The sequence below is a fragment of the Macaca nemestrina genome, chromosome 4 (genome assembly GCF_043159975.1).
Source record: "Macaca nemestrina isolate mMacNem1 chromosome 4, mMacNem.hap1, whole genome shotgun sequence".
Lineage (NCBI taxonomy): Eukaryota > Metazoa > Chordata > Mammalia > Primates > Cercopithecidae > Macaca > Macaca nemestrina.
In genome coordinates, this window is record NC_092128.1 from 21,527,897 (window position 1) to 21,552,199 (window position 24,303).

General features: G+C 37.4%; 1 protein-coding gene across 19 annotated transcripts in view; it reads left to right on the top strand.

The window, feature by feature from the left end:
* The window catches only part of LOC105471320 (diacylglycerol kinase iota), a 453,152-nt gene that overhangs the window by 357,611 nt on the left and 71,238 nt on the right, over window positions 1-24,303 (top strand). For 16 of the 19 annotated variants that reach the window (XM_024789548.2, XM_024789549.2, XM_071094416.1 and 13 more), the window contains 3 exons: window positions 4,753-4,832; window positions 7,043-7,087; window positions 22,703-22,772. In XM_024789548.2, coding sequence (XP_024645316.2) covers window positions 4,753-4,832; window positions 7,043-7,087; window positions 22,703-22,772 — 195 coding nt within the window. The remainder of the gene's footprint in view (window positions 1-4,752; window positions 4,833-7,042; window positions 7,088-22,702; window positions 22,773-24,303) is intronic. The other 3 variants (XM_071094421.1, XM_071094424.1, XM_024789558.2) reach the window with 1 other exon arrangement.

The window sequence follows — 24,303 nt, forward strand, 5'->3', positions numbered from 1 at the left end:
GCTTTCTCCCGCTTAAGCCCAACATCTGTGTCCTCCCTCTAGCCATTCTCAATGCTTTCCTTCTGAAGATCTGCTTAGAGTCTTCCTGATGTCCTGGTCCCTCAATGGCAGATGTTCCTTCTGGCTGTGTCTATTCAGCTATCTTGCCTGGAGAATCCCGTGTATTTTGATCTTTGGCTTCTGCATTAGAAAGATTTCTCAATTTTCTGATCACTTTTGCCTTTCACTTCATTATTAAAAGTGGGAAATATAAAAGCTGCCTGGAAGTTCTGAGCTCATGCATAAAGCTTACTGACTTCAAGCTTCAATGTGAGGAAACTGGGTGAACTGTGTCTTGGGAATGATGAATCAGTGCTGTCTTTAGACCTATGGGAGAGGTGCTTCAGCTTTAGATGTCCTGGATATGTACCATTTCTGGCTTTGCCCTGCTTCATGGGATGATGTGTCTAAAGTGCAAAGGAAAAGGGCTTGTCTAAGGATTTCTCTACCCTTTTCTAGACTATGCTTTGGATTCTTAGAATTCCTGCCCCAACAGCTCCAGACCTGCTTCTAGGATCTGCATAGGCCTCTTCTTCTGGTCTAGTCTCCCAGGAGTCATGTGGAGTGGGCGGGCATAGGACTAAGGAAGGCCTTCCTTTGGGGCAGCAGTTTGCATGGGCTTTGGAGAAAGCTTGGGGATATGGTCTGTAATGTCTGTATACATACGCACAAGGACTTTCGTGTTTTGAACAGATCCACGGAGTGGAAAGAGAAGGAGGTCTGACTGTGGACCACAAGAACTATGTTTTGTTCTAATACTCCTTGGAGTACAAGAATTATGAGTTTCAGCATCTCATTTAGGTAACTACAAAGGAATATTTATCAGGATAGGAAGATAGAACATATTTCACTTAACAGTTTTGGGAATTCACATTAAACTTATAAATATACAGAAATAGGGAATGCAGGTCTTTATGTTCTTGCCTTGAGCCTTATAAATGTTGGGAGTGGGCCTGTTCTCATGTTAATGTATTTCCTCATGGTTTTGTCAGATTCCATTGAGACGAGTTTTCAATGTTTTTCTAAGAAAGTAAGGTTCTGGCTGCCAGCTTTTAGGGAATTCAGTGTGGGAAGAAAGCTGGGGATCACTGCAGTCTTCAGATGATCAATTAATCTTCATTTTCTGTAAGGTAACTGCACCTGCCCACAATGGGTGGTGGATATCTGTTGATCTAACATCCGTTGCTTCTATCTTAACCACCTCCTTTAACCTCAGCTCCTGAGGCACGCGGTACTGCCAGTTTGCAAGCCTTTTGAGGGTTTTGCAGTACAAACTGTTTTGGTTCATGTCTATCCCCACCAGTGGTTTAGGATTTGACTCTAAGGGCTCTGAGTCAGTTACCAATTTTTCATCTACTTCATCTGTTGTTTTCTCCTTATTTTTGTTCATTCTTTAAAAAATCTATTTACTGTAGGTTAGTAGTATTTCTGGTGAGAGATTAATATGTGTGTTAAATCTGCCATCTTATTCTAGAACCCAGCTTGTTCTTTTCACTTAGAACTTGTGAATTCCATTTAATCCCTGTAATAAAAGTTCCATTATGAAGGTTGAGTATTGACTCATGCTTACTGGACCTTAACAAAGTCTCTGCTACCAAAATAAGATGAATTGTTGAGCTCAGGGATAGTGACACTAGAGCTCAGGTGATAAGTGCTCTCACTACTCCTAAGTAAAATAGAGGAAATGTCAAGGAAGCTTGGCCATTGGTTAACAATAGTGTAGAAGGAAGGTGGTAATTTTTGAAAAGTTTCTGCTTTCTTTTCGCCATGTAAAGGCCCAAATGGAAGTGTCAGGTTACAATATTTTTCTACTCTAGTTGTTTTTTTTACATGGCAGAAAGAGTAGAAGTTAGTTTCAAGAAAACTGGAATATAACTTATTAAACTACTGCTAGCTAATGCTTGTAGTGCTATGCTAAATTAAAAGAAAGATGATTGGGTATGTCTATTTTCTGGCTAAAGATGCTCAAAAGATAGTGAAAAGAGTAAGGGAGAATAAAAATTGATGTTTTGATAATTTGTTTTTGAATATAGTGTTGTATTGAATCTTCACAAAATGCTATATGACATCTTTTCTAAACCCCATAGTCTTTAAACCAAGGCTCAGAAGAATTGACTAAGTAGCTAACTTGAGTAATTTGCAAGACCAAAGCAGTACTGGGATTTGAACCCAGCAGTGGATGACGGCAAATCCTTTCTGCTGCATATTGCTACCTTCTTGGAATAAATTTGACAGTTGTTGGTAATCATGCTATAAAATTGTGGTAGAGAATGTCTTTTTTTTCTTTCTTTTTCCCTCACAATTAACAGCTAAGTATTGCTCAATCAAAAGCAGTTACTCTTACTTTGCTCCTCGAAGAACAGGCAAAGTTGTAGATTTTATACCCATATTAGAGATGAATGACACGTCTTTGAAAACTTCTTGTTAGCTATTCCTCTTGATTCCATATCTTGAATATACAATCTCTAATTGTAGTTTAAAATGTCTGCTACCAAATACATTGAATTTAAACTTGGACCAGACTAACTCCAAACACTGCTAATAGAAGGAAACCAGAGGTGTTGACAGGATTCCTGCATATCTATAAAATATATCTCCTAACTTAAGTAAATGGATAAACATTGATTAAAATCTATTTTCTACTTTCGCACATTTGATATTAAGAGGAAATATCATTAAGCAAGATTCCAACGTGGATGCTCATGTTAATTATAGCTATATTCCATTTCCAGATTTATTATCTAGGTCAAAATTCCAACTTTTCCTCATCATTCTTCAAATATTAGAAATTCTATTCTGCTCTTATCTTGGTGGATCAACTTATTTCAGCCTTTACAGTAAGTCTAGCTGAAGATGATGAATCACTATTTTTAAGAGATGTCCTTATTGAATTTCTCTTCCTTTTGCTACAAAGAGGCATGAGTGCCATGCTGAAAACTTTTTGATGCTGCTTTTTATCTTTTAAAAGAAGGATAAATATTCTTTTAGAATGATTATTACTCTCCCAAAGATATGATGCTTACAAAAGTGCTCCTTATCCTCTGCTGACTGCCTCTTGCTTACCTTGCTTCTTGTCTACCCTGGAAAGGTGACTTGCACCTGAAAGACAGACTTTCTCTTTTGCATACAAACAGTCATTAAGCCCATCTTCCTCCTCCTTTTTATACTCATTTATTGAATATCTGCCATTTCTTTACTAGGCATTGGGGAAGTGAAGGTAAACAATCCACACTCACTCACAGGCTTCCATAGTTCCACAAAATCTTGGATGCCTTAAAGATTTATGTATGCAGGATTTTAGAAACATAAAGGAATGGGGTAGTGGGTTTGATTAGGTCTCCCTAGCAGAAACCAATCTAGGAGGTAACATTGAGATACAAACACTATTTTTTTTTCTTTAGACCACCTTTGCTCCTCCAGCTAAAACATCAAATGAGGCTTCATGTTCTTCAGAGAGCCTAAAATCTACCCCTCCGCCTAGGCAAGAATTAGCCCCTCTTTCCTATAGTTTTCAAATGACTAAGTTCATGCATTTAATTTGGTCTGTGTTATACTTATTATTTTTTTTGTTTATATATATGCCTTCTCTACTACTTGGAGATTCTTCAAGGTTTTTTATGCATTTTAAATGTATCTTCTTCTGTGTATTATGAATTTTTAAGGTTCTAGTACTTTGTATTTTCAGACACATTTATTGATGATGGCTTTAAAAATACACTCAATGAGTGAATGATTGTAAAAAAATTATTAGAGAACACCACTGCCTTATCATTTGCTTGCTACTTTCCAGTTGGTTAATTCAAAATTTTGAAAGTTTTATGTTAAATCATGGATTTAATAGTGTAATTGTACTTTTAAAACAAGAAATTTGTAGATACTTTTTTTTTTTTTAAGTTTTGGAAAGAAGACTGTTTTTCAGTATTTCAGGACTCTTGTGATTATATCTGAAGTAGGTTCTATACACTAAAGCCACTGTGTGTGTTTGACACTACCTAAGTAGGATATTTTATAAGGTGCGTAACTTAGTCATGTCTTATTGTTTTCTGAGATCCTGCTGTTACCACACTTACACTGGCCATCCTTAACATTAGTTGGATTTGCCTCTTCTAGAAGTTGTTTTTTGTTCTTTTCTTTCTAACATTTTATGCCTTTAGTTCTAGTGTTGGCCACCAGGTAGCAACAGTGCCTTGAGTAGCTCAAGTCTCATAAATAGGAAGCTGTTGTAGACAGACAAAAAGATGAAGTTCTCTGCATTCAGGAAGGGAAGGATTAAGTGTTCAGAATCCTCAATTTTTAATTCCTCTCTGGCACTACGTCCTCATGTTGTCTATTACAAATGCAAGCATAAATTTATGCATAAGCATAAAAAATGCAAGTACAATTATCAACTGGCCATGAGCAGCCTCCCTGTTCTGCCAGTCCATCGTTACCGTGACAATTCACTTCATCTCAGGGCCACTGAAATACAATGAGATGAAGGACAGTTGGCAAGGGGCAACATGGATCATGCTAGGGAAGTGTGTGACAACTGCAAACAAGAAGAGACTGAAATAATAAGAAAGGTATAAGGAGAAAGTACTTCTTTCTTTTTATGGACATTATCTAAACCCATAATATTTATGAGATTGTTTTTTAACCATGAAAAACACATTTATGCTGATATAGAAAAATCAAATATGTTATTTTAGATTTTTCTTCTTCCTTCACCCTTAGCGATACCTCTGGGTATTCTAGTTGTGCGTGGAGACTGTGATTTGGAGACTTGCCGTATGTACATAGACCGCCTACAGGAGGTGAGTTTATTTAGCCCATTTCTTATTCTCAACTTTCCATTTTTGTAAACAATTACCAGCCATACATATTTGCTTCTGAAATGATGCATTTGGAGAGGAAATGGAAATGTGGTGGCTTTGTCCTTCAAGCATACGCTGTATGTCACCCTCTCCCACTGTCTCTGTTGTTCACTCCTCAGATAGTTGAAATGGGAAAGCATTGACTGGTTTAACTACAGGGTGCTGTTGCCCTGGTGTGTTCTGTAACTATAGCTTGGAACTTGTCATCTTACCAGACACATACCTGTATATTTGAGATGTTCAGAATTTCAACAGGGACTGCTAAATTATGAAAGAAAACAGTGATATGTAATGTTTTGTGTCTGACGCTTATGTCAGAGACAGCTAGATTTTGTAAACAAAAAAATAAATAAAACTTCTGTAGGAAACAAAAATCCTCTACATTTCATAGTAATTTGTCAGAACACAAAGAATAATCTATTATTTTTTTTTCTCAATCTGGTCTTGCTTTAGAGAAACAGAGTGGAAGTGACCCCAATATATGGCACTCCCAAATGTGAACTGCACCAGCAAAGCCAGGAGACCCAAACTCATCTTTACAATTGTTGTTGGTTGTTTCTGCAAAAATTTGAGGGGGACTTTTAACTGTCTCCATTCCACAAATTGCAAAAAGCATAAATGACGATTTCTTTATCATTGTTTTTTGATGAAAGATGTATATTAGAGCCACTTTTCTTGGTGTGGCCTAGACATTTGTATTTTTACAGCTGTTGGGTGGTACCCAGCTGATACCCCTTGATAAGCAACTCTGTCCCGGTCAACATGTTATACATAGGTAAAGATTGTAAATAAAGTCAATACATACTGTTTAAAATCACTCTGAATTGTAACCTCTTATCCCTGAATATTTGATTCTGTTTCTCTTGGTGGAAATAAATTCAGGTGGGAGGCACATAGTGATGTGAGAAATTACTGATTTTGAGAAATAGATGACAAATCTTGAATACTGATATGGATGAGAGAAAGATGGTCAACGAATTTTATACTTACGGCTTTGTTAAGCTATTTTGACTGAGGATAGCGACTTAAACAAGTTAAAATATATGAATTTTTAGTGACTCAGGTCCAATTCTATTAATATGTTCCCAAACTTCTAGTATCTCATTTCCCAAAATAATGTTTGTATTTTGCTGTGGAATCTCACTCCAGAAACCTGTAGTGAAAAAAATGAATCATAATTGGTACCAAACCTTTTTACCTTTTTTTTTTTAAATTAACACTTGTAGAGCTTTGTTAACAAGACTTCACAGTAGAATAATATTAATACATGATTGATGAATTGACTTTGTTAAAATCCAACTTAACTAACTGAATAGCATGTTTATTGTACCAATATTCAACTAAAAGTAGGATTTTTTAAAAAGAGGCAACTCAACATATAAAGAGGAAAAGTTCTTAAAACTAATGGAAAGTACTTTGATGAAACGCTGTGGGAAATAGGTGTAAGGACAAAGGTACCCAGGATTGCTGACATCTATAAATAGAATCATGACACTCATTAGCAAGGAAGCCTAGGAGGCATGACAATGGTGACAAGTTCGTTATAAAACTTTATGAAAGGAGTCAGGCTTTCACAATCTGCCAGTAAAACCTCATTAATTTCAACCCTGTTAATTTGCACTTCGTGATAATGTGGAGGTGATTGGTGATTTTTCTCTTTGTAGTCTATGAAAACCCCTATTTGCTAAGCGACTTATCAGTATAAACAGTTACCATGACAGTATGTATCTGGTCTAAGGTAAAGAAAAGCTTCCTAATTGTTTAAGGGGATTTCCAAAGCCGCCTTCATAAGCCTAAAGTTCACATGCAAATTAAATATAATCCCCATTTACTAGAACAAAATTGCCTATCTTTTACTTCTGGTCTCCTCTATAGGAGATTGAAATAATAATATATCACTTACCTGTAAACACTATGTAGGACTTACGGGTTTCAATAGCTTAATGACCTTCTCTCAGTCCAACTTGGTTTGCTTTTATGATTTCTGGCATTACCTTCTTTATTTAACCTTTATGAATTTGGGTGTGTTGGATACTTTCCAGATGAGCATAATAATAGTAAATTGGGAGTTCAGTCGAGATCGAGTTGTGGGGCAGCGTCTTCAAACTAATTTTAAGGTATGGATTTTTTTTTTTCCATTTTCTCATTAGGACCTACAGTCAGTTTCTTCTGGCTCCCAGAGAGTTCATTACCAGGTAACAAATAATTGACTCTCCTTGTTTCTTACCTTCCGGCCAAATGAAGTCCATCTTTCAATTAATGTCTCATTTTGATTTAGAGTTCACATCTTCCCAAGGGATAGAGTTCATTCTAAAAACCTAGTGAAAATGGTATTCTGATTCTTTTGTGTTTTCCTGATTTTGGACCACCCTAGTCTAGCACAAATTTGGACTGTGGATTTTCTCCTAGATCAGTTAGAAAAGGTTATAACATTGAGTGCTTTCGGTAACAAATACCAGAAAACTCAGCTGAAACTAGCTTCAGGGAAAGGGTCTCTTGGTTCACATAAGCAAAAAGTCCAGATCAAAGTGGATTTCTCATCCCATTTGGTCATGGCTCACTCTCCACTTTCCTGCTGGTCCTTCTGTTTTGTTCTCCTCTTCCTGTCAATTTTACTTCTGGCTTAGATGACCTTGGTCCAAGATGACTGCCTTTAGCCACTAGGACTGTTTTTTCCGTCACCTCCAGAAAAAGAGAATTCCCTGCTTCCTACAACCATCAAGCAACAGTTTTAAAATGTAATCTGAGTGGTTCATCCTGGTCTTTTGGACAATCTAATAAACTCAGTCTGCCTCTCTCTATGGCCCATATAAAGTCCGTAGGAGAGCACTCTTATTCTTTGTCCCAGCAGACTTTGGGGATGCAGTTTCTTTCCAACTTCCTCATCCCGCTTGTGATGCAGAGATCTCTTCAGCCATCTTCTTACCCATTAGATTTCTCAGACATGATGTAGATCCTAGCACACCGTATTACTCCAGACTGCACGGAGCCCAAACAAAGCTCTTCAACTGGTCTCATTAAAGCCCTTTTATCTGAGAGTCTCCTTACCCTGCCCTGTTAAGAGGAAAGCTATGTGGGAATCACAGCATGCCAACAATTCTCTCCAAATAAATCTCTTCAAACCCTTTATACTTCCATGTGGGGAGGAATGTAACTCTGCCTAAATTTATAAATGTGTAAATCCTGGTTTAGCACTTCACTTTGGATTTTTGTGTCTATTTTCCTATGCCTGAAATTTCCAATTTAACATCCTTTAGCATAAATAGAAAACACAACAATTTAAAGAAAACCTGTACCTTGTAGCCTTCTAGGTAGCTTTCTTCCCCTACCAATCATACTCTGCCCTTGGCTGAAGCAGCTTATCTTCAGGCTTAATGGCAGGAATGGTCTTTGTGTTCTTACTTGTATGTTTATTTCTCAAACATCATATCCCACACTTCCAGAGTTCTTTCTTCCCTCTGTCTGGCCTTGAAAGGAAGAGAAGTCACTTAGGATATGTTTACATTAAGAAAAAAAACAAAAACAAAAACAAAATGAACTTCTTCTAGACTGTTTTTACCAACCACTAGAAGACAAATTTCCACCTAATTTTTTAGATAGAGCACAGCTTTCATCAGAGTGACTATTTGCATATTTACCCAGAGCCACTGTCTAGGTATAAATTTTATTTTAAAAAGTATAGTGCTTTCACAATAACAAAGACATGGAATCAACACAAATGCCCATGAATGATAGACTAGATAAAGAAAATGTTGTACATATATACCATGGAATACTATGCAGCCATAAAAAGGAATGAGATAATGTCCTTTGCACTGACATGGATGGAGCTGGAAGCCATTATCCTCAGCAAACTTATGCAAGAACAGACAACCAAACACCACATCTTCTCACTTATAAGTGGTAGTTAAACAATGAGAACACATGGACACAGAGAGGGGAACAGCACACACTGGGGCCTATTGTGGGGGCGGGAGGAAGGAGAGCATTAGGAATAATAGCTCATACATGCTGGGCTTAATACCTAGGGTATGGGTTGATAGGTGCAGCAAACCACCATGGCACATGTTTACCTATGTAACAAATCTGCAAATCCTGCACATGTACCCAAGAACTTAAAGTAAAAATTAAAATAAAAAAAGCATAGTGCTTTTAAAGGTAAGAGCTGATCTCTAACAATTGGCAGTAGTAGTTATAATACTATGAGGATATGGTTTTTTTTCAGAGTTTATACTTTTTCCTCTTAGACATTTTGAACCTTTACAACTTTATCAAAATATGTTAGATTTATCCTGGCTAGGTTTATGAGAGTACATTTACTTATTATTCCTGGCTTATACAATGTAGTCACTTTGGTGTGAGAGTTTAAACTGTGGGCATTTTGTACCACATTTTTTTATTCCCTATCTGCAACTATTCATGGAGATCAATGGATGGATAAGACACTACAATATGACTGAGTTATTTATTTATTTATTTTTGAGACGGAGTCTCGCTCTGTCACCCAGACTGGTGTGCAGTGGTGCAAACTCGGCTCACTGCAAGCTCTGCCTCCTGGGTTCACGCCAGTCTCCTGTCTCAGCCTCCTGGCTAACTGGGACTACAGGCGCCCACCACGATGCCCGGCTAATTTTTGTATTTTTAGTAAAGATGGGGTTTCACCATGTTAGCCAGGATTGTCTTGATCTCCTGACCTCGTGGTCTACGGAACTTGTGATCTGCCCACCTCGACCTCCCAAATTTCTGGGATTACAGGCATGAGCCACCACGCCTGGCTGACTGAGTTATTTACTACATGTATTGTTTGGTGATAACACTCAGAAGGATTAATGATATTTTTCTGACTATGTCAAAATATTGCTGCATTATTTTGTTTACTTCAGTCAAATCTTGGTGTCAAAACTGCTGCATTACAAATGTCATATCAAAAGGTTTTGTGCACTGAACATCCAGGATAACAAATGCAGTGATCAGGGATGAGTGTCAGGAGTGTCACCTTTTCCCATATCCTTCCTTAGGACAATGAAGGAGTGAGCAGAGTGATAAAAAGCAGGGGCCTTTGAGCATGAAGGAATGGTTGGAACAAAAAAGATCCAAGAAGCCCAGAATTTGTTCATTAAACAGGAAAGAAAAAGAGACTGTGTTAGAATTAACGTGGCCAGAGCACAGGGAGAAGCTAATGAGGAATTTCCCGAGCAGGGCGAGGACAGCTGGTTGAAGCATGGAGCTGGGAGAGATAAACTTTCATGTTTGGCTAAGATTATCAAAGGAGGAATGAGTTGGAGGCATAGGAAATAGAGTTCTGGGTTAGCCATATTAGTTTTGATATGCCTATTAGATCCAAGAGGGTTGTTGAGTAGGCAGTTGGGTATATGAATATTAAACTTCATTAAAAAATTCATGCCCAGAGATAGAAATTTTGGAATCATCAGCAAATGGATGGATGGTGCTTAAAACTACAAGGCTGGAGGAGATCACTTAGGGAGGCGTTCAGTTAGAGATGAGGGCCCAGTGTTCTATCTGTATTTATTCATGAGTCAAGAAGAGTGCAGATTCAAGAGAGCCATTGGTCAAGAAGAATCATGGAAACTGAGATGAACAGCAAGGATGCTGTAAATCAAGGAGAAGGTGATATCACGAAAGCCAAAAGTGAAATGTATTTCAGAGAGGAAGGAGTAATGGACAGTGTCAAATGCCATTGACAGGCTGAAAAGATATGGATTGATTTTTATATTTTTTCTAGGTGTGCATATTATAAAACACATGGGATATAGGTGCTATTAATTTTTATGTAGAAAGTGAGTGGCAGGAAATTTAATACTAAATCTTTCATTTCTTAGTGCAGAAACTGATTATATCAGAATTCCCTAGTTTGTTCTGGTGGGAATAAGGAGTGTTATAGGTGAAAAAGCTACAAGAAACGTGAACAACGAAATGTCTTAAATGTCTTTTAATGAAGCTTCTTGTCTATGAGATGGCATTAAATATGCTTGGAGAATTAACTGTGAAGAGAATAAATTAATACCAGTATTTCTGAAAACTTGAGAAATTCCTGTCAGCTCACTAATTTGCAGCTAAGAATTTAGCTTACTGTTTTCTAAGACCAGAAAAAACTCAGGAGAAAAGCAGCATTTAGAAAGGTGTACATGTGCCCAAGACACCTTATTAGTGAGCCATATGGCAGTTTCTCGCCACTTAAGCATTTCATTGCTTTGGTTTCTTCCTTTTCCAAATTCATAGTGAATTGCCAACAAAGCACTGAGGCTCAAAAATGACACTTCTTATTAACCTAATAAGGCATTATGGGTTATACAAGAATGTGTTAGATATTTATAGCCTGTTGAAAATTCTTGCCTACACCATCTCTGAGGTCAAAATACAAAGGCCCCTCCATCCTAATAGCATTGATGTTACCTGTAACTAGTACGTTTTACAAGCAAAATGCATTGCACTTGCAGATTTAGGATATTCTTGATGTTGCCAAATGAACAAGAATTAACATAAGAATTGGACTCTACCTGCTTATTTGATAAGGATGCTTTCTGAGGCCACCTACTTTGAGATAATTCCTTCTCTGCCTCCTCCCTCGAAATCATGATACCCCTTCTTAACGCCAAATCACAAAGGTACTAAGGAATAGAGGCAGATGTGCCATTCTAGTGATTTCCAGCTGGGAAGATTTTGCTCCCTGTGGGGGACATTTGGCAATGTCTGAAGACTTTGAAATCTATTTGATAAAGGCCATGGATGCTATTAAACATCTTATAATGCACAGATGAGCCTTCTACCACGAAGAATTATCCAGCCCCAAATGTCAATAGTGTAGAGCTTGAGGAACCCTGAGTTTCTCTGGCGGTTTTCAGTACATAAATGACAACCCCAGATAGGTATAAGACCTAGACGAGGAAAGGGAAAGGAGAAAGAAAGAGGAGGAGCAAAAAAAAAAAAAAAAAAAAAAAAAAAAAGTAGGGATGGAGAACAGAAGGAGGCATTTATAGATGTAGTACGGTAGAATAAAGAGAGAACTAGGAGCAATTAGAGGGTTTTTTGTAGATACCCCGGGTTTCCCCATTTCCCAGGGTGATGCTTTATGGGGCATTAAATGGTAGGAATTATAACTTGAGATTTTAGTGAATACCATAGGATTCACCCGTAGGTGCAAAAATAGATTCAGCCAGGTGATTACCTTCTGTAAGAATTAATTCACTTAAAAATAGTACCAGAATGGTTGGAATGTTTAAAAATAGAGATAACATTATTGAAAAGCCTTTTCATTCTTCAAGGTGGTACAGGCGTCTTTCACTTTCATAAAAAAAAAAAAAACCCTCTTGGTCAGATCGGAGTCTACATTGCTTGTTCCTCCTATGATCTCCTTTGTTCCTACATGCCTGCTTTTCTGGAGTACTGGTCTGTATTGTATTCCATGAAAGTTGTGTCCAGTTCTGGGCAAACAGCATTTTCCTATAAATATTTCATTCATCCCCTTTCTCTTTATTCTGGCTGTCCTTATTCATCTCTCTCCTTTCTCTGAAAGCTCTTCCTCCTCCATTTGTTTTCTGGCGTCCAGAAGAGTCCTTCAATAGATAGAGTGGAACAAGGTTTAGAGAGTCTTCCTGGGAATTGATTTATCTTGCCTGAGAGAGAAGGATGGGACCAGCTAGAAACTTTGGAGAATGCTATTCCTTTGGACTAGATTAAAGCTGTCAGCAATGGGTCAAATGAGGAATTAAATAAGACTTGCCTAGGGTCAGGTCTGTTGTCCGTGAGGAGTGAAGGCAGTACTGGAGTTGTCATTATTGCTAATGGAGAACTTTCTCACACAAAGGGACTCTTGAAAATGTTAGAATATTACTTATTTCTATCTTCTATGCAACTGTCACTGTTTCTTCATCTTCCAAATCTGGGTTGAAGAATGGCCATGCCATTTCTGTATTTCTCCACTGTAGGAGTCATGGGTGGTAAAGTAGGTTTGAGGTGAAGGGGTTTTGAGATATTAAAATAAACAATAGCAAGTCTATTTGGGGCTTTAGTTAGAGACATACATACATATTTGTATGCAACATTATGTTAAATGGATAGATGGCTGATGTGTGGGAGATGCTGGGACAGACAGATGAGAAGTTTGAATGGGTAACAAGAGAAAGTTTAAAGTAAGGTGATTATTCATTGACCATTATTAAATGAGGCAGGGATTTCCAAGCCATAGAACTTTTGTTTCTGTTTATGTCCTTTTGCAATTTTATGAAAGAAAAAGAATTTCATTCACATTGAAGGCATAGTTCAACACTAGGTGAACATTGCTTAATTGGACAACTTACTTGAGTGTGTGATGGGGCTGCTGTGCCTTCATTAAATTATGTGTGCATCAGCTATGAGCAATTGCATGTAAATTAAGGGTAACTTTGGCATATGCATGCCAAATAGTGGTTCAGATGATTTTCTCATCAGTTTTATATAATTTGTGCCAGTTGGCTTTCAGAAATATATACACATGAGGAATGTCAGTTTTGTGTTTGTGCATGTGTCTGTATTTTTAGCACAAGAAGCAGATTTTCCATTAACATATATCAAAAGCGAAGATTCACGTATCAGGGATTTTTGAAATGAGCAGTTTTTGCTAATATTATTCATTTAAAGAGCATGTAATTTTAGATTATTGTATTTAAAATAGAAAGGAGCATGGTATATCTAAGGTTATGTCATTTGGCCTACATTACAGAGCAATGACAGTTGCATTCATCTAAATCACACCATTTATATGAAGAAAAATAACAGATCCAAAAATGGACAAGTCAAGTATCTTATCTCTTTGATGAATCATTGATTTGATCATGCAATTTGAGAGGACTGGGGAGACTAGAGGCTCTAAATTACCATTGAAGGCTGTAGATGTGATGGTTAGAGGCACAGCTCAGGTAATTATGTGACTGTCTTCTGAAATATAACTGCATTCATACAATCATATTTCTTAAGTATCTACTCTGTCAGATACTTTTGAAAGATGCATATTTTTAAGATTGTATTTTTTCTCTGTATTGGAAAATAGGTCACTGTACATTTGTTTAATGTGCAGCATTCACAAATCAAAAATACTCTGACCATTCATGTTCTTGTTTAGTGATGAGAACATTGCCGGGTCCAACCTAGAGCTTCCATGAAGCTAAGGTCTGTCCTGGAACCAATATTCGCCCTCTTTCAAGGAGCCGTTTGTTTTTCTTACTTCCTATTTCCTTCCATGTCTAATTCATGGTTCACATTGCACTGCTTTTCACCCTTCTGCAGAGGCCAGAGGATGCCCCTGAATCCAGGAATCTTTAATGCCAGGGCTACCCAATCTACTAGTCTTCCAGGCCCTCTGAGAACGGAGAACGTGTTTACCTGATGTGAGCTGTATGAATTAGTAACGAGAGTTACTTTAAACACGAATTAGAGAAAATTCAGTAATACCTCTCTATTAACATCACTATCACTCAGTTACACTCCCATTATTATTATTTTTTTAGTACAAGAGAAAGGTGTGTAGATAGACATGATGCAGGAATTATTTGTACCCTGTGTACATAAGAACATATTCTTCTATGTGGTCATGATAGGGTAAGAATGTGCGAGCATAAAAAGTTTACACACCTTCACTGTAAATTGTGAATTCCTGTCTGATATTCTGCTTCTCTTTATTCCTGCTCCATTTTTAACCCATACAATATGCGTTTCTCTCTGATATCAAGGTCTTCATGGTATATCTCTTGACTTTTATAAGCTATGTGTGTTCTGCAATCTGCCAGGTTTTATAATCTTGGTTTACTGTAGTTTTGATATTGTACATAATTCTAGACTTCTGCTTGGTTTTTAACTCGCCACCCAATGTATACCTTTATGGTGTGCAGTTTTGTTTTCCCACATTTATATAAAGTTCCACATATAGATGTACATGAATACATATATGGGGATTGTTGCTTAAAAATACAAATGTAGCTGGGCGCAGTGGCTGATGCCTGCAATCTCAGCACTTTGGGAGGCCATCATGGGCAGATCGCTTGAGCCCAGGAGTTTGAGACCAGCCTGGGTAACATGGCAAAACCCCGTCTGTACAAAAAACAACCCCAAAATTAGCTGGGTACTGTAGCACGTGCCTGTAGTCCCAGCTACTTGGGAGCTGAGGTGGAAGGATTGTTTGAGTCCAGGAGGTAGAGGTTGCAGTGAGCTGAGATTGCACCATTGCACTCCTGCCTGGGTGACAGGGTGAGACTCTGTCTCAAAAAATAAAAATAAAAATTATAATAAAAATAAAAATGTATTTACAATTTGCATGTGCACACTATACATATTATACCACAATTTATTTTTAATGGTAATGTACCATGGAAATTACATCTTGCTAATAGGTGAAACTCTAACTCAGTCTTTAAAAATTATCACTCTATTCCATGGTGTTTATTTAACCCTGTTTCTATGGATAGACATTTTTAGGTTGTGTAGTATTGTTGCCATTGTTTGCAAACAATATTGCAGTAAACTTTATGGTACTTCAAAGATAAAATCACAACAGAAATAAAAAATATGTCACATGCTAAAAACATACTAAGATTGGCTGTATTTGTGTGAAGTTTGTAAATTACATAACGCATACAGCAAAGTTACCCAAAATCTGTAATTGAATTTTTCTTCACGTGGTTGTAGTCTCAGTTCCTATGTCTGGGTTGGAGTTGCCTATCGTTCCCATTGATTACCATATTCCTGTGGAATTCTTAGGCAGCAGGGAACACAGTGGTGGGAAGTGGGAAGACAGCAAGACTAAAGAATGTGTGGGAGCAGGAACTCTGAGCTACCAGGAGCAAACTGTCTGGTAAGAAACAGGAGGCTTAGTTTGACAAGTAATAAAAGTTGAATCTGTGGAAGATCTTTGACTAGAGTAGAATGAGGTCTTCATATCCATTTAGATCATTCTAGTTTGCTTTCTTCCTGCTTTTGTTTGAGCTGAGTCTAGAAAATTCTGAGCTCTCAAACTTGATTTATACCGAACCTCACTCATCCTTCAAAACCTGAAATCATAATTCCTTTAGAAGCTATAAAACCCTGTACATGAGGTCATGAGCTCTGAAGTAAAAGAAGTCTGTACTCTCCACCACTGAATAGCTTGGGACGTCTGGGTAGTTTACTTAAACTCTCACAACTGAAGTTCTTTATTGTGGTCAGCTCTTAGATGTAGGAGAAGAGGTTCAGGAAGAATAGTGGGGTGAATTGCAGGAGAGGTAGGTAGAAGCTAGATTATGCAGCCTTCTTAATAACAAAACGAAGAAAGCCTGCACATACATAGATTTTGGGTTAAAACTAACCTATTATTGAGACTGTAGCCTAATATTTCTAAATTATCTCTGTGGCAGTGTCCAGGTAACCCTAAAACTAGGGGAGATGATTATGTAAGACTTGAACACTCCAATTGTGAATTCTGATAGTAACATATATGGCTGAGAGAAATTGTATCAAGTATAAAATATTCAGTAGATGAAATAAAAAATGGAATACTCTAAGCTTTATTTAATCTATAGCCACCATTAATACAGAAGTAGAGCAGTGTTTACATGAAATTCTCAGAAGCACAAAATGAGCATACCGTAAAAAGAAAAAAAAAAAAGGAAAATTACCGTCACCAAAATGTGGTTGTGATTTTTTTGACAGCTTGTCCAGATTAGTGTTTCTTATCCTTCACTGCTAGACAGTGGAGATGAGTCAGGGTAGAAGCTGTAGGTGGAAGACTAAGAGTAGGAAGGAATGAAGGACAGCCAGAGTCAAGAGCTACCTGTTCTACTTGACATAGTGACAGCTGGCCTCTGTGTAACTGGGTTGGATGACTCAGGATTGTATCTACTGGCACTTCTTGGCTGTACATCAGCACCAGGACTCTTTGTAAACTACTGCTCCAGAACGAAGGTTTTTAGCCCCAAGTTTGAGACTTTCAAAGGAAAGGGCTTTCTTAAATGTGAACTGAGTCTTCCATTTGCTTTGCCAACAGTAAATTTCTTCTGCTGTCTTCTATTTTTTTTTTTTCTTATTACCAAACTCTGATTCTTTTGGAAGCTGGCTCAAAATCCTTTTTCTAAAATTGGTGGCTGTTGGCAGTAACCAGGAAGTAAATTGAAATCATAATTAAAATAGTCATCCCTTGGGAAAAGAAGTTGAAACTTGGTAAATCAGACTTACAGTAGCTCTAAGAATTGGAGCCAGAGAGAAGCATGCAGAGCATCTAGACTGGTTCCTAGTGTAGTAGCCACCCTTTAAAGACATGGTCCACGCTTTATTCTTTGTGACCTTCCAGTCACATGCCTTGCATTTCATTGGCTTTAATAAACATGCATTGAAAAGGTTGATCACAATTGTATCACAGGAATAAGAATAATGTATAGTTTTGTGACAAATGATGGCCCAAATTAGCAAGTGATAAGTTAATTTTGGTGAAACTAGGGTAATACCAAGTGAGCAGTTACTCTTGAATGGGGAAGGGAGACATCAGTAAAATAAAATGTTCTGAAATGTATGCCTGTTGGTGATAGAAGACATTCAGCCTTGAAGACAATATCCTGTATTTAAGACAATGATATAACATCTAATATTGTGAACAGAGGCACTGGATTGCTGATTAAGACAAGCCCTATAAGCATCAAACCAACAAATGGCGTGATTTCAGCCTTTGTTAAAAGCCACCCTGTTTTGTGTTCACTCATACAAATTTGCCCTGTTTATTTCTTTTCTCTAAAACTCAGAATCTGAGTGCAAATGTATTTATGGATAAATAGTATTGTGTTAGGGGTAGCACCATCTAAATGACCAGGTCTGAAATGTGGCCAGTGTCCCATGAGACCCTCATATGACTAAGGGCAGAATTTTTTTAGGTAAAATAATGTCTCAGCTGCCTAGCATGAGATATAATTATCTCTCGGATAATTCTATCTGCACATAAACACGTTTCCGCTAATGGGTTAAGCATTTTATGTGTCATTAATTCCTCAAAAGAACCCTTATGTTAGATATTATTGTAGCCATTTTAAAATGAGGTATTCAAGGAACTGGATAAGAAACTATCCTAAACTCTCACAGCGAGTAGCGGGTGAGAGTCGGGCGCCAGGATTGTCGTGCCTCTCAAAGCTGGTGCGCATCCCATCAGCCTTCCGCCGCCTCTGGGCTTGCTGCTTAATTGGGGCTGGATCACATACAATCTCTCGCCTTGTTTTTCCATCTCATTCATCAGATCTGTCTCCCCTACGATATTTTAACACCTCCAGGACAGGAACATTTTTTGGCATCTCAATTCTTAGCTTGTCTGTGATAATGATGATCACATCCTACAAAAATTTCAGTTTTGCGAAGCAGACTTTCTCACTATCTTTTTGCTCTGTTTCTCAACTCAAGTGAAATCCAACATCCACCACCACCACCTCAACCACCACCAACTTTTCTGTCCCTAGCCTGCTCTTCACCTCCTATTCTCTCTCGGATCTTTGAGATATATTTTCAGCACCCATTTGTGCTTCATACCTGGATTTTCTTGTTGCTTATTTTACAGATTGCTGGCATATTTTGTAGGTATATTTTGCATATTGTCAATCTGCTACACTAGAACATCATTTTAACACTGACTTCAAAAAAATCTCCAATTTCTAGTGTCCCAATGTAGGTGAAGCATTTTCATCTGCATAGATATGTACATGGACTAGATTCAAGAGCAAATTTTTTTGAGACTTGATGCTTTTGTACATTTTATATATGTAGAATTTTTAAATAAGTAGTTTAATTGCATTATGAATCTACCCAGATAGTAATTACAGTTTTTCATTGAAAGTCAAATGACTTTTAACATAGAACCTATTATGTGAGTAGCTTTTCTTTAAGAACTCACTTTTTTAAAATGAACAAGGTGGAAAGAGCTTCAAAAAAGTTGAAATAGGGTGCAAATCTATTTCAGGGAAGCATTTCAGAGACGTTAGAGCTCTACTTTTGCTTTTCTAACAACTCCCAAAATTGCAGTTTAATGTTCAGGTCACCAGGAAAGTATCCAATTATTTTAAGTAACATTGTCTTTTAAAATCAGATTCCTATGCCTTTAATTAATGATGTATTGTTTAACTTCAATTATTAATACCATCCAATGGTAAATATAAATACATTTTTCCTCTGTCTGTTTATAAAAATGAACATAAGTAGAAGAACATAAGGCACTGAAAACAAACACTTGGGAGAGACCATGGATGGAAATAAGCAAAAAATTGAGTTCTTCCATGTAGAAATTGACCTAGTTTTAGTCCGCTGCTAGGAGAATAGCCATAAGCTCAGAGAGCTTTTGTTGTTTGTTGTTTTGATATTACAATTACCGGTAACTTTGAATCGGTGATTCCTATTCTCATAAGGCATTTTACTGATCAGAATCTTCTTATTTTGCTGAATTCCCTCTGACCTAAATTTTTGATTCTTTAAATTAATAGCTTTTTTTTTTTTTTTCTCTCAGCATTTTGGGAATCTCAGATCACTTTGATAATCTAGAAAGCAGTGGTTTTTCTGTCCAGGAAAATGAACATACCCACAGACATACCAAATCTAGTGTACAATTTTGGAGAGTTCAAGAATTGTTGAACCTGTTTGAGGACCCATTAAAGTATTTTAAAGGGCTTTATAGTGACCAATGTGTTTTCACCAAACAAAATTATAATGTTATCATTAGACAAAACCTCTTTAAGAACATTGAGTTATATCAGATGTTTCTGTAGGTCAAACATTTTTGCAGTTTCCATCCATGGATCAAAATGTTGAGTAAATAAGTGAACAAAAGCGAACTACATTAATAAAGTCAGGCATGGGCATAAAACTCTCCAGACAGACAGCCACCTGCACATAAAAAGATACACACCATCTGTATTTCCTTACCAACCTATGGTAGTCGTGTTGCTGAGGCAGTGCCTCAATCTGGATTTTATTAACCTAGACTAAATAACATCCAATATTCTGTAATTAGAATAGCCTAAAGATAGTGTGATGGATCCTTAGGTTTTTAAAATGATAAATCAAGCATTCCTGTATTCTTTCTGTTGATTTTTACCTAGGGAAATTAGGATATGTTTTTATAGTGTCCTCTGCAGCATATTCAACATCAAAATGCAGAAAGGGTCCTTGTGTTTTAGCTCCTTTATTCATAGAGAAGATAATCCTGTTTCTGTTTAATCTCTTTATTTATTAGCTTTCATAGTTGCCACTAAATATTTTGAATCACTTCCAAATTTATTGGTCTATAATTACATTTCTCACCCAACTGAGAGACGTCAGCAGCTTTATCTGTTTTACAAAAATGCATTAAGTACCTTAAGTTCCTTTAAAACAAGATGTCACACATGTCAAAATATAATTCTCAAAATATTACACATAATTCTCATATAAATAGTTACTAAGCACATGTCAAGATTTCATTTAGCTCAACAATCAGGATGAAAATTCAGTTCAAAAAAGAGGAATATATATACACGTATATATAGAGTATATATACACATATATATAGAATATATATACATAATAGAGCAAGAGAGACTATATGTAACATATATTTTTTTCTATATGTAGTATATAGTATCTCTGTATCTATAGCTATATGGATATATTTTATATTTATAAATACAGATTTTGGTAGCATTCCTGAATGAGACCAGTTTTTCCTCTATCAATTATTTAATTCACAGAATTCATTTAGAGTAAAACTCCATACACTCAATGTTTCTAGTTTACTAAGATACCTCCCTTTTGTTTGGTAATGTTAGGTTCTTTCACATACATCCTCAGACTCATCTGAAAGGCTTGTTAAAACACATTACTGGGTTCCACCCATAGTGCTTCTGTAGACCTGGGATGGGCCCTGGAAATTTGTGCTTCTGACAAGTTTCCAGCTGATGCACACTTTGAGAACAAGTGATTTAAGCCCAGGCTTTATTTGAGGATCAAGTAGGGCAGCAGGGAGTGTTGAGTAACTACCAAGAAAGTCAGTACAACCTCTGATTGGGTCCTTATTACTTCTATGTTATTCCTGTTTTCTTCTCCTGTCCCCTCTGTACACACAAGATCATCCACACCTGCAGCTTCAGCTGCCACGTCTTTATTGCTGCCTGCACAGTCGCACCCCAATGTTGCTCCCTACATTTGAACATTTCAAATCCCTAATAAGGGCCAGACTCCCAGTGTCTTCCCCTCAGAGACCTGGCCTCCCTCATTTGTCCCATTTCTGTCAGTGATTTCAATTCCACTGCAAACCCGGGCTAGAATGCTCCAAATCACATGTTGTAAACTAGAAGGTGCTCTCCTTCCACCCTGGTTATCATTGACAGGCTTCTCTTAGTAGAGAAAATGTTTAATTTTTAAAAGTTTGGAATCTGAAAGAGAAAATCCTTTCAGTTTTCAATCTGCCAGTTCTCTCTTCTGTTTCGTGGATATAGCCTTAATTCTTTATAAGAAATAAAAGCTTCTGAGACTTCAAGGAAGTTTGGGAACTGAGAATTGTAGTAAATCAGGGAAGCAAGCCAGTCCTGGCAATCTGTTGGAAGGGCAGTTTTTCGAAGCCCGGGAGGTCAGAGGCCAGGCTTCTAGAGGTCATGTCTGAGGCGTGTAAGTGAGACTTGGAGCAGGAGATAATAAACATAAGCTTCAGGCGTTTGGAAGGGCAAGAAAGGAGAGTTCAAGAAGATTTTCAAAAGATATATCAACTTCAGTTTCAGCTACTTGGGAGGCTGAGGCTGGAGGATCACCTGAGCCCAGGAAACCGAGGCGATGGTGAGCCATGATCACACCACTGCACTCCAGCCTGGAAGACAGAGTGAGACCCTGTCTCAAAAAATAAAATATAAATAAAATAGCAATAAAAAATAGATGTAACAAGATCAGCTGAGGGGAATGTATTTTGGAAGAGAGGGAGCTATTGAGAGCAGAAGAATTAATGAGTGGATTTTAATAATGCTACAGAAATAAAGTTCAAAGGAGAAAGAAAGATAGTCTAGAGTCTAAATTAAGTGATTGGCTTTGAAGAGAAGAGACATATTTTTATCCAAACTCAGAGGAAAGAATGATGGCAGTTATGTCAGGCAGACTTGATGTTAAATAGGGAGGGGTAATTGGGAGGTCACAGATGTGAGACGCCTAGAAAATGCTCAGGTAAATGAGCACGTTGCAGTTTGGGTGAGTGTTGGACAGAGTGATTTTGTCATTGGTTAACCTGGCACTACTTTTCTTCCTTGTCTACTCCTCTGTAATTGGGTTCAGTGGAGAAGGCTGAGGTTGGAGATGACCTCAAGGTGTAAGGTTGATTTTGTTCCCATGTAGATGAACAGCCCCTGTGTATGGATCGCTGCTGCTTTTTCTCACATACTGTATGTCCCATGTGACCAGTAGATAACGTTTGATTCATTCTCATTCTGTGCCAGTGCCTTAGACCTAGGTGTCAATGACAGCCAGCTGTCACTCGTTCCTTGGCTTCACAAAGGGAAAGAAAGAAATTCCCATAAGAAGTAAATGTCCTAAAATAGATTATTTATGTTTAATGGAATAATAGAAAATATTTAATGGAATAATTGAGAACCTCCTGGTAATTTTATGAGGGAGTTATTTTTAAAATTTCTATGTGAAAGAATTTCAAAGCAGAGCCCTTCTTTCTGTTCCTAGAGAAAAAAAAAATGTGATTTGGTCTTCTCACCAGTGCTTTGTGTAGGAAAGGATGGCAGAATGCTGAGTGAGGGAAGCCCATCAGGTTATTGAAATGGAGCCACTAGAATGTGTGTGTCTCTTTCCAGGACCATGAAACCTCCTTCCCCAGGGCTCTCTCAGCACAGAGGCTCTCCCCTCGGTGGTGCTTCCTAGATGGTGAGTTCTGCATTTCTTGTGGGTATCATGGGAGTTGGGGAGGTTGAAGAGCAAGGCATCAATTGATAGGGGGGACTCTAGTTTTCCAAAAGATTTTTCAGAAAGCCTTCTTGTGACTCCACATGGCTGGTTTTTATGTGCGGAACAATGTGGACCTACTAATGTTGCCCTGTCCTTTCCTGAAGTCATTTCCCTCAACACAACTTGGTTAACTCTGGCTGAACTCAGCATCAAGTTGCTCAGGCTGATGTTTCCTTTTCATCAGCCCTCGTTTCTTAAAACTTGACTGCCTGCCTTAAATTAATTCAGACCAGTAGCTGGATTCTATAAGCATAGGATGGATACTAATTTCTATGTTGTTTGCATCTTATGGAACATTCATATTATTTTTATGAGACCATTATTGCAGTATGATGTATACGTTTCTGGAGAAAGGTAGAAAAATTCAGTTGCATTCACATCTGCTTGGATCAGCACAACATATTGCATGCATAACACGTTAGTTATTTTATGGTTGTTTAATGAGTCTGTTTTTATCTCAAATATCTGTCTCCTAGATGCTGCCTGATATTACATTTCTATCCAATTACCCATATTGCATACCTTCTCACCTCTGTATATTCATGCTTACATACTACCCAATGTATCTACTACTCATTCTCTCTCTTGTTCATATGGAGACACGGTTTTCATTGCAGACCTCTTTTTTGTTTATCTGGGTGAGCGTCTGAGAGGATATAAATGTGAATATGAGTATGACAGGATTTGTGAGTGTATGAGCAAGCATTAGGATGGCAGCAGCAGAGATCTATTAAGATTTAAGGACTGTCCAGTAGCCTAGCATGACTGGAATGTAAGGGTTTTAACTGGCATAGTGGAAGAGAAGGTTATAACTTTGGTGCCAGATCACAGAACACTTTAAATGCCATAGGCATATTTTTCTAGTGTTATGAAGATGGCCACTTGTGTTTATATGAGATCTAACCCACACAAATCATGATGCAAGTTTTTGTTAATGTCTCGTCAGCTGCCTCTGAGGACTTCCCTCCAGCTTCTTTATTCCATAGCAATGAGAAACATAATCATTTGTCATTCCTGAATTTGCAGAGGAACAACATGTATTTCAGAAAATTATGAAAATATTTATGTTATGTTCTATCTAAAGTCTTAGATAAAACTACAACTGTTGTGGCTAACAGTCTTAACCCAGATGTAGTTTCACTCCATAGGTTTATTAAAAAAACCTTTGAAAGGTAATTGCAGTCGTGGTTTAAAAGAACAAAATAGAGTTAATTTCTCCAAGGCAGATTTTATTCTATTCTTAGATTTTAGAGAGCAGGGACGATGATTGGCTGGTTTCTTAGTTCAGTCCCCTTTGGAGAGAAGCTACTCATTAAGTGTTTGTGAATTTAAAATAATTACTTGCATTTTGAGTTTTTCTTTCTTGTGCTGTTTGTTTTGTAGAAAATCTACTTATAATATTTGGGTTTTGTTAGATAGATGTAAGTGAGAAGCACATCATTCTTTTTGG